Raw genomic sequence first — 14452 nt, forward strand, 5'->3', positions numbered from 1 at the left:
CTCAGGACCCTAGACATTTGTTGGCTGTAAGAGACAGTACCCAGCTATGAGGAAGGGGACAGGAAGGTAAGACACCCTGGGCAGAGCCCACAGGGTCACTGACAGGGAAAGAGCCATCTAGTTACTTGGCAGTGACGGTGGCAGCAGGTATTTGTGCTTAGTAAAGGCAGGGTTGTCGCCGGTGCCTGCACCTGGCAGGACAGTGGCCTGGGGATACCCCTGTCAGAGGGCTCTGAGTCACTTCTACTTGGCAGTGGAGACACACAATGCCTTGAACACGGCAGGCAGTGGGTACCTATGACAAATGGGTACATGACTAGGGTTAGCAGGCTGCAGCTGCTGGAGCTGAGGACACAGGACAGCTTCAGAGTAGTAAGGGGCAGTAGTTTAGATCCGTCGGCCTTCCCCAAGGAGCTTCTACCCTCAGGCACACATTATTGCATGCCGATAGCTAAGGCTAGTGGAACCTAGGATTTCACATGTTGGCAGAAATTTGGGGACCTTTGGGGGTAACTGGCTCCGGCACTGATGACCTGGGCGGCTGGACTGTCCCTGGAGGTTTGGCCAGGAGCCCGGAGGGGGGCAGGCGCTCACTTCCAGAGCCTTTGCGCCCAGGAGAGCCATCGCCTGTTGCTCGCTGAGGCAGAGAAGGTTGAGAGGCAGAGAGTGGGCGGCCCCGAGGTCCTAGCCTCCGACCTCCTCCTCCAGGGGGAGGGCCCAGCAGGGACACCTGGGAACGCCCTGCCCGAGAGAGGCTGGCATGAAGGGTTCGGGCAGGTGGAGCAGGCAGGCGAGAGGTGGACGCCCAAGGTCCCCGGGCCAGCAGAGGACCTGCTCGGCCAGGCACCAGTGGGGAGGCTGGGGAGCCTGCTGAACGTCTGGCAGATCGAGCAAGGAGAGCCGCTGGAGAGTCAGGGGACAGGGGCAGAGGGCCTCGCTGGTGAGTCAGGGCTATGGCCACGTTGGAGGTCACAGCGGCTGCCTGCAGAGGTGCATGCACCAGCGGTTCCCACAGCACTGGCTTTCCACTGAGCCGAGCTCCCGTGCCAGGAGCCAGGCCCCGAATACCACGAGCCATGTCTCTGTCATGTAGTACCAAATGCTGCTCCATGGCACCACCGCTGCTGCCTGGACTCGGCTCAGAGCGTTTCCGCTGCAATATCGAATTCTTTTTGCCTACGAGTTATTCCAGGACCAAGAAGTTAGGAGAGAGAAGGAATCTAAGCTGGAGGCTGGACACCAGAGGGGGGGGGGAGTCGGAGGGGTAGGGGGTGGGAAGTCAGAAGTATGGAGAGAACGCCTGGCTAAAGGAACTGGAAGGTGGCATCAGTCAGAAACGATAAGGTTAAGGACCGGCACTCAGGAGGACTTGGGGAGACGTATGCATGGCTTTGGCTTGCTAGAGGGAGGGATAGAAGCAGTGGAGGCATGGGCGCACTCCAGCCAGGCTCCTTGCTATGGAAATGAGGTGAAGCGCAGCCCGGACCCAGAGCACATACAGTAGACCGGCCTCACCGATCCGACGAAGGCGGTCCATGGCCACGGTCTCGAAAGCCCGCCGCATCATGGGGAACTCCTCCAGCACGGCGTTGAAGTGGTCCACGCTGAGCGAGTAGAGACGACAGTAGGTGTCAGCCCTCACACTGGCCGTTCGCCGGCCTCGAGTCAGCAGGCAGATCTCTGCAAAGGTTAGGAAAGGCCTCAGTCCCTGTCCCCAGAGCTCCCTCCCGCTAGGCCTGCAGCAGCTAACCCAGCGCGCTCAGACCCGGCCCTAGACTGGGGAGAAGCCAAGGTGTAAGGTCCCTAACTGCTCCAAGGGCGGTCTGTCTCCAGACCTGCACATCTGGAAGCCGCTCTCTGACTTTCTCATTCTCTCCAAACTAAGAGAGCCCACAGGGCTGCCAGCCTCAGGTGCTCTCCGTTTACTCTCCTCCGCATTAACTCCAGTCACAGTTCTACGGCTCCATCCCAGGGTGCAGCCTACCCTCCTGCCCAGAGTGAAGACCCAGAGGAGAAAAGTGGGCTAACGAGAGCGAGGGCAACTGATGGGAAGCTTGCAGGCGATGGGGGGCTGGCAGGCTGGATGAGCCTCGGGACACTCTGGGCATCAGCCGGCAGCCCTTCTTCCGCTGCCACAGCAGGGGTTCCTGGACAGCTCCACAAAGCTTAAGTCTATGGGACAGCTCTGCTTCCTTCCTAGCTTTCCCTCAATGCACAGTATCCATTGGCCCAGTAGCTTGCAGCCTGGCCATGCACTGGACTCTCCAGAGAAAAAACAAACAAACAAACAAACAAATAATAAATAAATAAAATAAAGCAACTGCCAGGTGTGGTGGCACATGCCATTAATCCCAGCATTTGGGTGGCAGAGGCAGGTAGGTCTCTGTAAGTATGAGGCCAGCCTGGTCTACATATTGAGTTCCAGGACAGCCAGAGCTACATAAAAGAGAGACCTGTCTCAACCAATCAAAATAAAACAGAGCCTCAGGCCTCACTCAGCTCAGAGACTCACTGAGACAGTCTGGGGGAAGGGTTGTTCTGTGATTCTGCAGCACACACAGGTGGGGCCCTGATCCTAAGGAGCAACTGCATGCTGTCCAATGCTCATGACCCCCCACCTCCCCCGAGGCCTGCTGACCCCCAAAGTAGGATCCATCAGTGAGGCGAGTGTCCCGGGCGCCCCGTGCCAGCACACTGAGCAGCCCGTGCTGGATGAAGTACATCTTCCTGCCCACGGAGCCCTCATGCACCACCAGGTCCCCTGGCTGGAAGACCTCAAAGCGGAGCTTGGTGAGTACTGCGGTGACGAAGCTGGGGTCAGCATGAGCAAACAGCGGCATGTGGGCCACCAGGCCCCGGCAGGTGAAGTTAATAATCTCCTGGACACAGGAGGGGCTATCAGACAGGCTTTGCCCCCTGCTGGAAGATGCCCCCACCAAGCTCATCTGTCTCCAGAAACCCCATCCATCCTGTCAAGATCTGTCGATGGATGGGGATGCTACAGTGGGTCCGGGGACCTCCCTGAGAACCTGCCTTCAAAACCTTTCCACCATGGCATCCTACAGCCCCTTTTCATACAGCCTTCACCCCCGAAGACCCTCCACAGAAAGCCATCTCCCCTCAAATACTTGTCCTCCCACGGGACCATCTGCAGACCTCGGTCCCGACAGGAACACATGATAAGCACTCCCTTGTGACCCAGGCAGCACCTCCAGAAGCCCAGATCCTTGAAGAGCCCTTCCCACAAGGCCCAGCCTGGCCCCACCTCCCGAAGCGGCTCGCTCAGCTCCCCCAGGATGCTCTCTTCATCAAACATCTTGCCCTGGTAGCGATGCTCGTAGTACTCGTGGATACGCTGCCGTGTGTCAGGTGGGAGCTTGTGGAAGGACATGTACTGCTCCACCTGCTTGTACTGAAGAGGCAACACCAGTTGCCGGTCGGAAGAGGATGTGGAGACATGGGCCCAAAATGGGGGGGGGGGCGGGGGTGTGCAGAAAGTCACAGACACAAGCTGGACCCAGAGGTAATAAACGTGGTATACACAGGTAGGAAGACACACAGCCACGAAGGACGTATGGACAATGGTAGATACAGGGAAGACACAGCAGTTACAGAAAACCCCAAGTGTGGAGGGAGGAGGCGTCCAAGGACAGAGGCACAGGGACAGACATGGAAGCATTTCACACAGGACTATGGGACAAATGGACACGAGGCAGGAGAGGACATACGGGCCCCTCGGAACACAATCTCTAGCTCGTCTCCATGCCCCACCCCTTCCCTCTCTTGGCCCTACTAACCTTCTCCTGGTACTGTCGCCGGGAAGAGTCCAGGGACTGGATGAGAGCAGTGGCGTGACCGATGAACATGGCATAGCACGTGGCCCCCACAATCATGCTGAGCATGGTGAGCCAGACGTCAGGCATGCCTACGGGTGCCTGCTGCCCATAGCCAATACACAGCATGTGGCTCATGGCCTTGAACAGGGCATGAGAGTACTGTCGTCCCCACGAGTGGTTCTGGGGACAGAGTATGTTGCAGAACAGGGCATGGCCCCTCGGAGTCTCCTTCTCCACCTGCTCCCCTTTCTCCCTTTCAGTACTTGCCTGCCCCCTCCGCTTCGGCCCTTCTCTCAGCAGTCACTTGTCAAGGCAAAGGGGGGCTTCTGTGCATGGGGACCTGTGTTTGTCTAGGTTCCCTGCCCCGCCTGTTCCCGCCAACATACAAGCACGTCCTCTCTCTCGGTTTCTTCCCCTTCCCCTCCGCCAAGCCTATCTCCTCCTGTCATCTGTCTGGATCTTCCCCACCTCCTGCTCCCTATGATAACCCCTGTCATTCGGGCAGAGGAGCCCAGGAGCCCCAGGAGCCCCAGGAGCCCCAGAGCCGAGGGTGCTTCTCACCACCATGCGGTTCATGGAGACCCAGCAGTCAGAAGGGAAGTCCTGTAGCATGGGGACCAGGAACTGCAGACAGCCGTCCCAGTGACAGAGCAGCAGCATCATTCCAATGAGGTTGAAGATCCGAACCACCGCACTGGCCAGGTCATAGGTCATGTGAAAGATCTGAGGGGTCCAGGGAAGCACCACTGTGTTTAGGAACCCCTCTTGGCTGGTCCTCCTCCAGTTCCAGCCCTGCAGATAGATGCCCCTTGAACCTCGTTCTCCCTTTCCCAGTCTCTCTGAATTAAAAAAAAAAAAAAAAAAAAAAAAAATGTGGCCTTTAACCTGGCCTGGTGTCAAGTGCCTGTCATCCCAGCTACTAGAGAGACAGAGGCAGGAGGGTCAGAAGTTTAAGGCCAGTCTAGGCAAGTTTTTTGTTTTTCATGGGTTTTTTGAGCAAGTTATACTAGTGCACACATTTAATCCCAGCACTCAGGAGGCAGAGGCAGGTGGATCTCTTGAGTTCAAGGCCAACCTGGGCTACATAGCAAGCTTCAGGACAGTCAGGGCTACCTTGTCTCAAAAATTAAAACAACAAAATGTTTATGTATATGAGTGTTTTGTCTGCATACATGTCTGTGTATCATATGCATGTCTGGTGTCCTTGGAGGCCAGAGGGGATCTGATCCCCTTGAACTAGAGTTACAGACAGTTGTGAGCCAGCATGTAAGATCAGGCAATTGAACTTGGATCCTCTGGAAGAGCAGCCAGTGCTCTTAACTGCTGAGCCATCTCTCCAGTTCCCAGCCTTGGGAACTTAGTAAGATCCTATCTCAAAATAAAAAGTAAGGGCTGGAGAAATGATTCAACAGTTAAGAGCACTGGCTGCTCTTCCAGAGGACATGGGTTTGATTCCCAACACCCACATGGAGGCTACAACTCCAGTCTAACTCCAGAGGTACCAGGCACATATGTAGTATAGAGACATACTTATAAATAACACAAATACTTTTCAAACAAATAAATAAAAAGTATAAGGAGAACTGGGGATAAGACCCAGTGGAAAAGCACTTCCCTAGCATATGTGAGGCCCGAGGTTCAATCCCCAGGAAGGCATGGAGGTACAGGAGGCCATTAATTATCTATATAGGACCTCAGGACACATGGTGGCTTTTCTCATCTTTTATGCAGAGAGAGACTGAAGCCCACTCTGTGCCTAGAATTAAACACTGTTGAGATTCAGAGTTCTAGATTGCACAGGCTGCCCAGGTGCAGCCTGGGAAAGAAGGAAAGTGGAATCCACAGTGTAATGTCCTCAGGACAAGGATTAACACCAGCACTCCTCTTGCAAGAGCATTAAAGATAACATCATTTCTGGATGTGGTGGGTCACACCTGTATTCCTAGCACCTAGGAACTGAGGCAGGAGGATTGTCAAAAGACCAAGGCCAGCCTGGGCTATAGTCTAAGAGCCTGTCTCAAAATGCTGACACCAAACCAAACCAAACCAAACCAAAAACCCAGCTGACTCCTGGGAATGTGCTGTGTGGAGATGCCTTTTGCAGCGCTTCACACATTAACTCCAACCATATCACACACAACACCAACCAAGGGTAGTATATCTGACACTGTCACCCTACGCAAGAGGCCATGAGACTGCACAACTGGACACGGAGCCACTAAACTGCTGCCCGAAGAGGGACCTCCTTTCCATACCCAATCCTCCACTTCAAGAACCAACTAGCCCTCAAGTGTTGGAGCAGCTGGAGTGCTCCACCTCCCAGAACCCCCACCCTCACCCTAGACCACATTCCCCAAACCCTCCTTCTGTCCCTGTTTCTCTCCTACCAACTTGGCAGAGAATTCACACTTGGAAGCCTCACCTATCTTCCCACCCCATGAAGTCACCAGGACTCCCCCCCCCCCCCCCCGCAGCACCTTCCCAAGGAGTCCGATACCCCCTGCCCACCTCCCCACCCCACCTCCTCCCACTGGTGTATGTAACGGATGAGGCGGGAGAGACGGAGCAGCCGCAGCAGGCTGAGGATCTTGGTGAATCTAACGATGCGCAGGGCGCGTGCCGTTTTGTAGACCTCAGCATCCAGTCGTGGCTCCAACTCCACCACTAGGAAGATGTAATCCACAGGAATGGAGGAGATCAGGTCAACCAGGAACCAGGTGCGTAGGTAACGCGTGCGGATGGCCCTGGGCGCCAGCAGGATCTCAGCACCTTCCTCCACCACGATGCCAGTTCGGAAGTTGAGTACCAGATCCAGCAGGAAGAAAGTGTCAGAGAGGACATTGAAGACGATCCAGGGTGGCGAGTTCTCCTCCTTGAAGAAAGTGATGCCCACAGGCAGTACTATGAGGTTCCCCACCATCAGCAGCAGCATGATCAGGTCCCAGTAAAACCTAAGACAGGTATGGGATGGAGAGCAAGGTCGTGCCATACTCCATCAGCTGCTGTACCAGCAGAAAACAGTCTGGCACAGCTAAGAGCGGTCAAGAATACAAAATCACAAAATGGTCATTTAAGTCCACGGAGAGTGGAAACTGGAATTGCCATTTGGGAAAAGAGTTAGCATTATTTAGTAGGGTCAGATATTTGTAGTCCCTGCAACTCTGTCCCGCTGTGTATAAACACCCAATGGGAACATGCTCTCTAGGAAATATAACTGGTAATGTCTATAGCAGGATTAAACTTGGGAACAACTCAAATGTCTACCAGTAGAAAATGGAGAGGGCTGGAGAGATAGCTCAGCAGTTAAGAGAACTTGCTGCTCTTGCTGAGGACCTGAGTTTGATTCCCAGCACCCACATGGCTACTCACAACCATCTGTTAACTCTAGGTCCAGGGGATCTGATGCCCTCTTCTGGCTCCAAGGGCACCAGGCAAACAGAGAGTACACAGCCGTACATGCAGGCAAAACACACACATATAGAAAACATAAATAAAATTTTTTTAAATGTAGGTAAATAAGGCATAATACATAGAGGTAAATATGTCCACAGCTTGGAGCCCTATACGGCAGCATAGATGAATCTCACACTTGAAAAAAAGAGAGAGAGATCTATTTTTATTTTGTGCGTGGGTGTGGTTGTTTTGCCCTCACATGTGTAAGAACACTGTGAGCATGTTAGAAGACAGCATCGGATCCCCTGGAAATGGAATTACACAAAGTTGTGAGCCACCATGTAGGGCTGGGAACCAAACCCAGATCCTCTACAAGAACAGCCAGTACTTTTTAAAATAATAATAATAATAATTTAAGTCAGGCAGTGGTGGCGCACGCCTTTAATCCCAGCACTTGGGAGGCAGAGACAGGTGAATCTTTATGAGTTCGAGGCCAGCCTGGTCTACAGAGTGAGTTCTAGGACAGCCAGGACTGTTAACACAGAGAAACCCCATCTCAAAAAACAAACAAACAAAAAAAAAAAATTGGGGCTGGAGAGATGGCTCAGTGGTTAAGAGCACTGACTGCTCTTCCAGAAGTCCTGAGTTCAATTCCCAGCAACCACATAGTGGCTCACAACCATCTGTGCCCTCTTCCTGCTTGCAAAGACACAAGCAGGCAGAATACTGTATATGTAATAAATAAATAAATCTTTAATGGGTTGGGGATTTAGCTCAGTGGTAGAGCACTTGCCTAGCAAGCGCAAGGCCCTGGGTTCGATCCCCAGCTCAAAAAAAAAAATTAAATTTTAAAAATATTTTTTATTGAAAATAGATTTTTTTCATACAACATATTCTGATCATGGGTTCCCCTTCATCGACTCTTTCCAGATCCTCCTCTCCCCCCCCCCCCCCCCCCAAATCCATGCCTTTCTTTCTCTCTCTCATTAGGAAACAAACAAGCAACTAAACAAATCAAAATAGGACAAAACAAATGAACAGGGAAAAAAGTGCCAAAGAAAAAATCACAAGAAACACACACACACGTGAAATACATTTACACACCCAAATCCCATAAAAACACAAAAACGGAAACTGTAATATACAAGCAAATGACATGTAAGGTTAAAAAGAATGTCCAGACAAAGTGTTGAGATGAAAACTCTCCAAAATTACCACTGAGTTCATTTTGTGTTGGTTATCGCCTGCTGACATGTGGCCTGCCCTTAGTGGTTGTAAACAGTGAGACACCACTGGAGATGTTTCCTTTTCAAGAGGTTGTTCAGGGGAGACAGCTTCTGGGTCAGAGATGGGGCTTGTGTCCACCTCCCCTACCGATGCTGGCCCTCCATTTGGCTTAGACCTGTGCAGGCCCCATGCATGCCGCCAGTCTGCAAGGTCACGTAAGAGTAAGCCCTGCAGAGTCTAGAAGGCCTTGCTCCATGGTGTCCTCCATCCACACTGGCCCTTACACTCTTTCTGCCTCCTCTTTGCATAGTTCCCTGAATCCTGAGGGAAGGGGTTTGCTGGAGACATCCCATTTAGGACTGAGTATTCTAAGGGCTCTCATGGTCTACACACTGTCCAGTTGTGGTTCTCTGTACCTGTTCCCATACACTACAGGAGGAAGCTTTTCTGATGATGGCTGACCAAGATAATGATCAATGAATGTGGTGGTTCTGAGGTTTCAAAGGCCCACACCAGTCCCAGCTCCCCTTTCTGTCCCTCTACCTGTGAATCGGGATGTAGCTCTCAGCTACTGCTCCAGCACTGTGCTCACAGCTCTGATGATAATGGTCTAAGCTTCTGAAACTGTAAGCAAGCCCCCAATTAAACGTTTTCTTTTCTAAGAGTTTCCTTGGTCATGGTGTCTCTTTGTAGCATACAATAGTGACTAAGACAATAGCTGCATGTTGTTAAGAATCATTTTATTACTATGTCCTTTAGCAAAAACAATAGTATTTGGCTTTCCCGTGGGCTCACAGCCCGTCTAGTCTCAGGTTCTCTGCCATCTAAGAGTGTCAGGCATGGGTTCCCTCTTGTGGAGTAAGCCTTAAGTCCCATCAGAGAGGGGCTGGTTGGGTACTTTTGTGCTACTGCTGTACCAGTGTATCATGCAGGCAGGTAGCCATTGCAGATCAAGGGGTTTGTAGCTGGGATGGTGTTTACTTTTCTTGTCTAGTAACATGCAAGAGTACCTTTCGGTCCTGTGAACACTAGCAGGTAGGGGTGAGCAGCCAGAGCTCTTAACCACTGAGCCATCTCTCATTTTTGACATTGAGCAAAGAAGCAAGAGACATAGAGTACAAACTAGATGAATCGTGTATACAAAGTTCTGAAACAGACAAGGCTAAATTAGTATACATTGGTTAGGGAGTCATAGGAAAGTGGTGAAAGTATTTCTTTAAACCTTTCTGTTTTACTTATTTTTAATGTGTATGTGTGCATGATACGGGGTAGATGTGGAGTTCTGAGGACGGTTTTGTGAATCCCATTTTCATCTCTGGGGGTTGACTTCAGATTACCAGGTCTGTGCAGGAAGCAACTTACTGCTCTACCTTCATGACTTTCTATTTTACTTTTACTATATGGTGAAATTATTTTCAGTGTTTAATACTATCTTTTTTATTGACAAGTTAGAATCAAGAGACAAAAACAATGTTCTAATGCCGGGTGGTGGTGGCGCACGCCTTTAATCCCAGCACTCAGGAGGCAGAGGCAGGTGGATCTCTGTGAGTTCGAGGCCAGCCTGGTTTATAGAGCAAGTTCCAGGAAAAGCGCAAAGCTACACAGAGAAACCCTGTCTTGAAAAAAACAAAAACAATGGTCTAAATAACCAAATAGGCAGATTACTAAACCCCCAAAGCTCCCAAATAGAGAGAGAAAGGAAAAAGGAGGGGGAAGAACATAAAAAGAAAATTAAAGTTAATAACAATTTAAAAGAAGATTCTTCTTCTTCCTTCCCCACAGAGGATGAGTAAGTGAAATCTATTTGATGACTATATTAGAGTGTGCGCGTGTGTGCGTGTGTGTGTGTGTGCATGCCACAGCACACGAAGGTCTCCCCTCCCACCATGTGGGGCCCCGGAACTGAACTTAGTTGTCAGCCTTGTTGGTATGCACAGTGCCACAAAAACTAGAATATAAGAAGAACGATGTAACTCCGTGGTAAGTTGTGTCCTTAACATATTTGAGGGTCTAGTTTCAGTTCCCAGCACATTTCATCCACCTATGAAAAGTGAGAATAGTGGATTTGAGGTAAGAATGTGAGATTTTATCATGGGGCTTATACTGCACTTACATATGAGTATATTCAACCCTACTCTACAAGACCTCTGTAACCTGCCAGGCCTGGTTGGACAGATCTGTAATCCCTAATGCCAGCTACTTAAAGTGCAAGGCAAGGGATCACAGTTCAAGGTTTGTTTGGAATAGAGAGAGTTCAAGGCCAGCTTAGGCAGCTTAACGAGACTCTGTCTCGAAATACAAAGAAGCTAGTAAGATGGTTCAGAAGACAAGAGCACATGCTGCCAAGTCTGACAGCCTGAGTTCAGGCCCTCAAACCCACATAGGGAAAGGGAGAGCCAGGTCCCAGCAACTGTACTTTGACCACAAGCGCATGGTGTGTGAGAATGCACACACACACACACACACACACACACACACACACACACACAAAATAAATAGTTTTTCAAAAGTTTAAAAGCAAGTTGGAGCTGGGTGGTGAGCACCTTTGATTCCAGCACTCGGGAGGCAGAGCCAAGCGGATCTCTGTGAGTTTGAGGTCAGCCTGGTCTACAGATTGAGATCCAGGACAAGTACCAAAACTACACAGAAAAACCCTGTCTCAAAACACTTAAAAAAAAAAATAATAAATGAGTTGGGATGAAGGTCTTCGTTTAAAAAATTAAACTAGCATGTATGATGCTCTAGGTTAAATCCCGTGAATGCCTAACCAAAACAACAACAGAAAACTATGTCATGGCTGGAGAGATGGTTCAGTTAGCACACTGTCTACTGTGCAAAAATAAGGAACTGAGTTTGACCCCTGGCATGCACATAAAAGGAGCAGTGGTACATTTGTACCCCGGTGTTGAGGGGTGGGACAGGTGGGTCCCTGGAGCTCACTGGCTGACCAGACAACCCAACTGAAACAATGAGCTCTAGGTTCTGTGGGAGGCATTCTCAGGGAGAAAAACAAAGTAGTGAAGAACATTGAGGGGGAAACCCAATGTCCACCTGTCCCCTACACACACACACAAAGACACATGCACACAGGTTAAAGGCATTTGAGGCTCTTGCAGAAGTCCCAGGTTCAGTTCCCAACACCCACACGGTAGTACCTGTAATACTAGTTCAGAAGATCTGTCCTCTCTCTGGCCTCCTCAGTCACCGAATGCACATAATACACAGATATAAGCAGGCAAAACATTTATACACATAAAGTAAATGTAAAAATGTTTTCAAAAAGTAAACATGTACACAGCTGCACCCACCCACGTAAATAAATACACACAACACACACAAGGGTGCCAATATTGTTTTTTGAAATTCTTAAACTAAGCCCCCTCTGCAGATCTCTCTGGGCTGGTCAGGCAGTTTCCCAGAGATAAGGAGCAGGACGAAGCTGTATAAACAGTAGCTGTAGTCATGTCATGGCTCATCCACCCTTTATCTCCAGGCTTCTAAAAACGGCGGCTGCTTCTCCCATCTCCAGCTCCCTGTCTATTTCTAGTCTAGGCTGCCCTGCCCTTCCCAGTCTTCCCCACCCCTCTTCTCCAACACAACTCCAACAGGGACTGTTTCTCTGTGGGTGGGGGAACTGCCATCCATGGCCAGCCGGGGTGGAACTAGACTATCCTGCGCTCATCTACACCGGGCTTTCCAGGGGATGCCCATCCCCCGCCACAGCACCTCAGATGGCTGTGCACGCAGAGGACTCCCTAGGAGATCCCAAGGCAGCATGGCTTGAGATCCTTCCCTCCTCTGGCTGCCTGTGCATGCTGAGAGTCTGGCTGAGACAGGCAAAGGCAAGCCACATTGCTTCAGAGGAAGCTGTGTAGATATGAGGTCAGGTCAGGAGGGAGAGCTTCATTCAGGAAAAAAAAAAAAAAAAAAAAAACCCTGGCGCACACATGATGGTTTCAGTCTACCACACATCTAATCCCAGCATTGGTCCCAGACACGGCGGCCCCTTCTGATTCGGATTGCAAAAGCAATCCTTTCAGACCCTGAAAGGAACGTGGTGGTCCCCAAGTCCAGACCCACCCCGGGAGCCCCTCAGACTTCGTGCTTTCGCTCAGCAACAAACCCTTGATGTTTCTTCCTCTCTTTCCACAGCTTACTGAGGAGAAATCTTGCACTGGGAGACGCGGGGAGAGAGGAGGAAAAGGTTTGCCCCGCCATCAGAGCCTCTTCACAGCCTGACTCACAGGCAGTCACAAGCCCAGCGGGTGATGTGGTGGAGGACCGCGAAGCAGCCCAACTATGAGGGGACATGGCTTCTGGGGCTCTCTGTCTGAGGGTGAACCGGGGGAGGGGAGGAAGCTGGGGAGAATAGATGGCAGGTGCGAGTGAAATCATAAAGAAGTGGAAAGAGCGATGATAACTGGAGGACTATTTTCAGGGAGTGGGTATCTGAGCACGGAAGACACTGTCTGGGGGCTCCGACTGTGTTCCCAGGCTCCCGGGACACACCTCATTTCTTCACCTCAAAGCTGTCCTTCAACGTCCCCAAGGGCAGGGCGGCCTTTCTCCCCTAGCGACCTTGATGTAGACGTGCAGCCTGAAGGGGACAGTGAAATGGCCTCACCCCACTCTCTGTCCCTGGCCTATGGGAAGCACCTGGGCGGTGGCCGAGCCCCTGCTTCCCCCCTCGACCGTTCTGAGAACCGGCCCCGCCCCGCCGCATGCCGCCTTCAGCACCACGGACAGCAAACAGCGCCGCGGACCCGGACTGACCCGGGTCACTCTCTGACATCCCCAGCTTCCCTTGCAGTTCGGGGCCCCTCATCTGTTGGGCTGGAATGGGCAAGCGCTTGGTGTGTGGGTAGAGCGTGGTAGAGATCGGAACTGGGCGTCTTCCTCAGGTCTCCCAGCTTTGGGGGATGATATAATTTCCCACACCCCCAGAAAACAAGTACTGGTTTCCCAACTCCTACAGTCTCCGTGGTCCAGGTGGGTCATGGGGTTCCTGCACTGGGAAAACCAAGTCCCTGGAGAGTCTCTGATGTCTGCTGTCCCTTATGCCTCCCTAACCTGACAAAACGCAGGGGACCTCGGGGTAACCCGCCTAGGAATTCCCAGGCTGGGTTAGAGAAGGTGACTCCGCAGGCAGCCCCACCCGGCCGGGAGCCCGGGTGTCCCTGGCCCTCCCGGCTGAGCCCCCCGTACCGGAAGTCGCTGTAGGGGTGGATGATCCAGGCCCCGGCGGACTTCACCCTCTCCTGCTCGATTTCCACCGCTTTGTGGCTGCCGAAGACCCGGAGAGAGAACTTGTTGACGGTGGGCTGCAGCAGCGTCCCGAGCTGTCGCCTCTTGGGCTCGGGCGCAGACTCCGGGACCCCACCTGAGGCCGCGCGGGCCTGGGCGGGAGCGGCGGGAGCGGCGGGAGCGGCGGGAGCGGCGGGAGGCGTCTCGCGCGCGGGGGTCGCCGCTTCTCCGGGCCCCGCCGCCGGCCGCGCCTCCTCCTCCATGACCTCCTTCACTCCAAGGGCCTCCGCAACGGGTCTAAGGCCATGGCGGGCGCGCTGGTCCCCGGGAGCCCAGCCGGGCACTCGAGCTTCCGACCGGCGTGCGCCCGGGGCGCGGGGGGCGTGTGCGGGCGGCAGACGTGCGGGCGCTGCGCCCCCTGGCGAGGGCTGCGCGAGACCCGGCGGGGCGTGGCCTGGGGGGTGCGGGGTGGGAGGGCGGCTGGCTTCTGGAGGCGGGAAACTCAAGGGGGCCAGGCACGGCATGGGAATGTGAGGTTCTTCTTCCCCATCCTTGTCCGGCGTGTTCTGTTCCGATCACGTCCTTTCTCGGCACTCTCTAGGTGTCTCCCTCCTCCTGAGAGCCTCTAAAACTTCTTTCCGTAGTATGATACTCCTGATTCGTTAAGGCAACCTTTGTCGAATGCCGCTCACTGAGTGTGTGCATGAACAGATCAACTAAGGGGAAAATCCCGTACTACATGCCATTCAAAG

The 14452-nt window shown here is 52.3% G+C and overlaps 1 protein-coding gene across 2 annotated transcripts; it reads right to left on the bottom strand.

The window, feature by feature from the left end:
• Nucleotides 1–271: 271 nt before the first annotated feature.
• On the bottom strand, nt 272–14106 carry Hcn3 (hyperpolarization activated cyclic nucleotide gated potassium channel 3). Of its 2 annotated transcripts, none has more exons than XM_036190763.1 (8): nt 13662–14106; nt 6358–6787; nt 4398–4559; nt 3798–3833; nt 3266–3412; nt 2639–2879; nt 1516–1680; nt 272–1176 (listed from the first exon to the last, which is right to left on the bottom strand). In XM_036190763.1, the coding sequence occupies exons 1-8, from the start codon at nt 13961–13963 to the stop codon at nt 476–478; spliced, it is 2184 nt and encodes a 727-aa protein (XP_036046656.1). In that variant the 5' UTR covers nt 13964–14106; the 3' UTR covers nt 272–475. The 2 variants fall into 2 exon arrangements, with proteins under 2 accessions (XP_036046656.1, XP_036046655.1); XM_036190762.1 differs by having other exon boundaries at nt 3798–4016.
• Between the last annotated feature and the right edge of the window lie 346 nt (nt 14107–14452).

The sequence above is a fragment of the Onychomys torridus genome, chromosome 6 (assembly GCF_903995425.1).
Source record: "Onychomys torridus chromosome 6, mOncTor1.1, whole genome shotgun sequence".
NCBI lineage: Eukaryota > Metazoa > Chordata > Mammalia > Rodentia > Cricetidae > Onychomys > Onychomys torridus.

Excerpts from the sequence above, each read along its gene's own strand:
- Hcn3 (XM_036190762.1), bottom strand. The coding sequence starts at position 13,963 with ATGGAGGAGGAGGCGCGGCCGGCGGCGGGGCCCGGAGAAGCGGCGACC. Across the intron at positions 4,560-6,357 it reads ACATACACCAGTGGGAGGAG|ATCTTTCACATGACCTATGA; the intron begins GTGGGGTGGGGA and ends TGGACCCCTCAG. Across the intron at positions 1,681-2,638 it reads TGATGGATCCTACTTTGGGG|AGATCTGCCTGCTGACTCGA; the intron begins GTCAGCAGGCCT and ends TAACCTTTGCAG.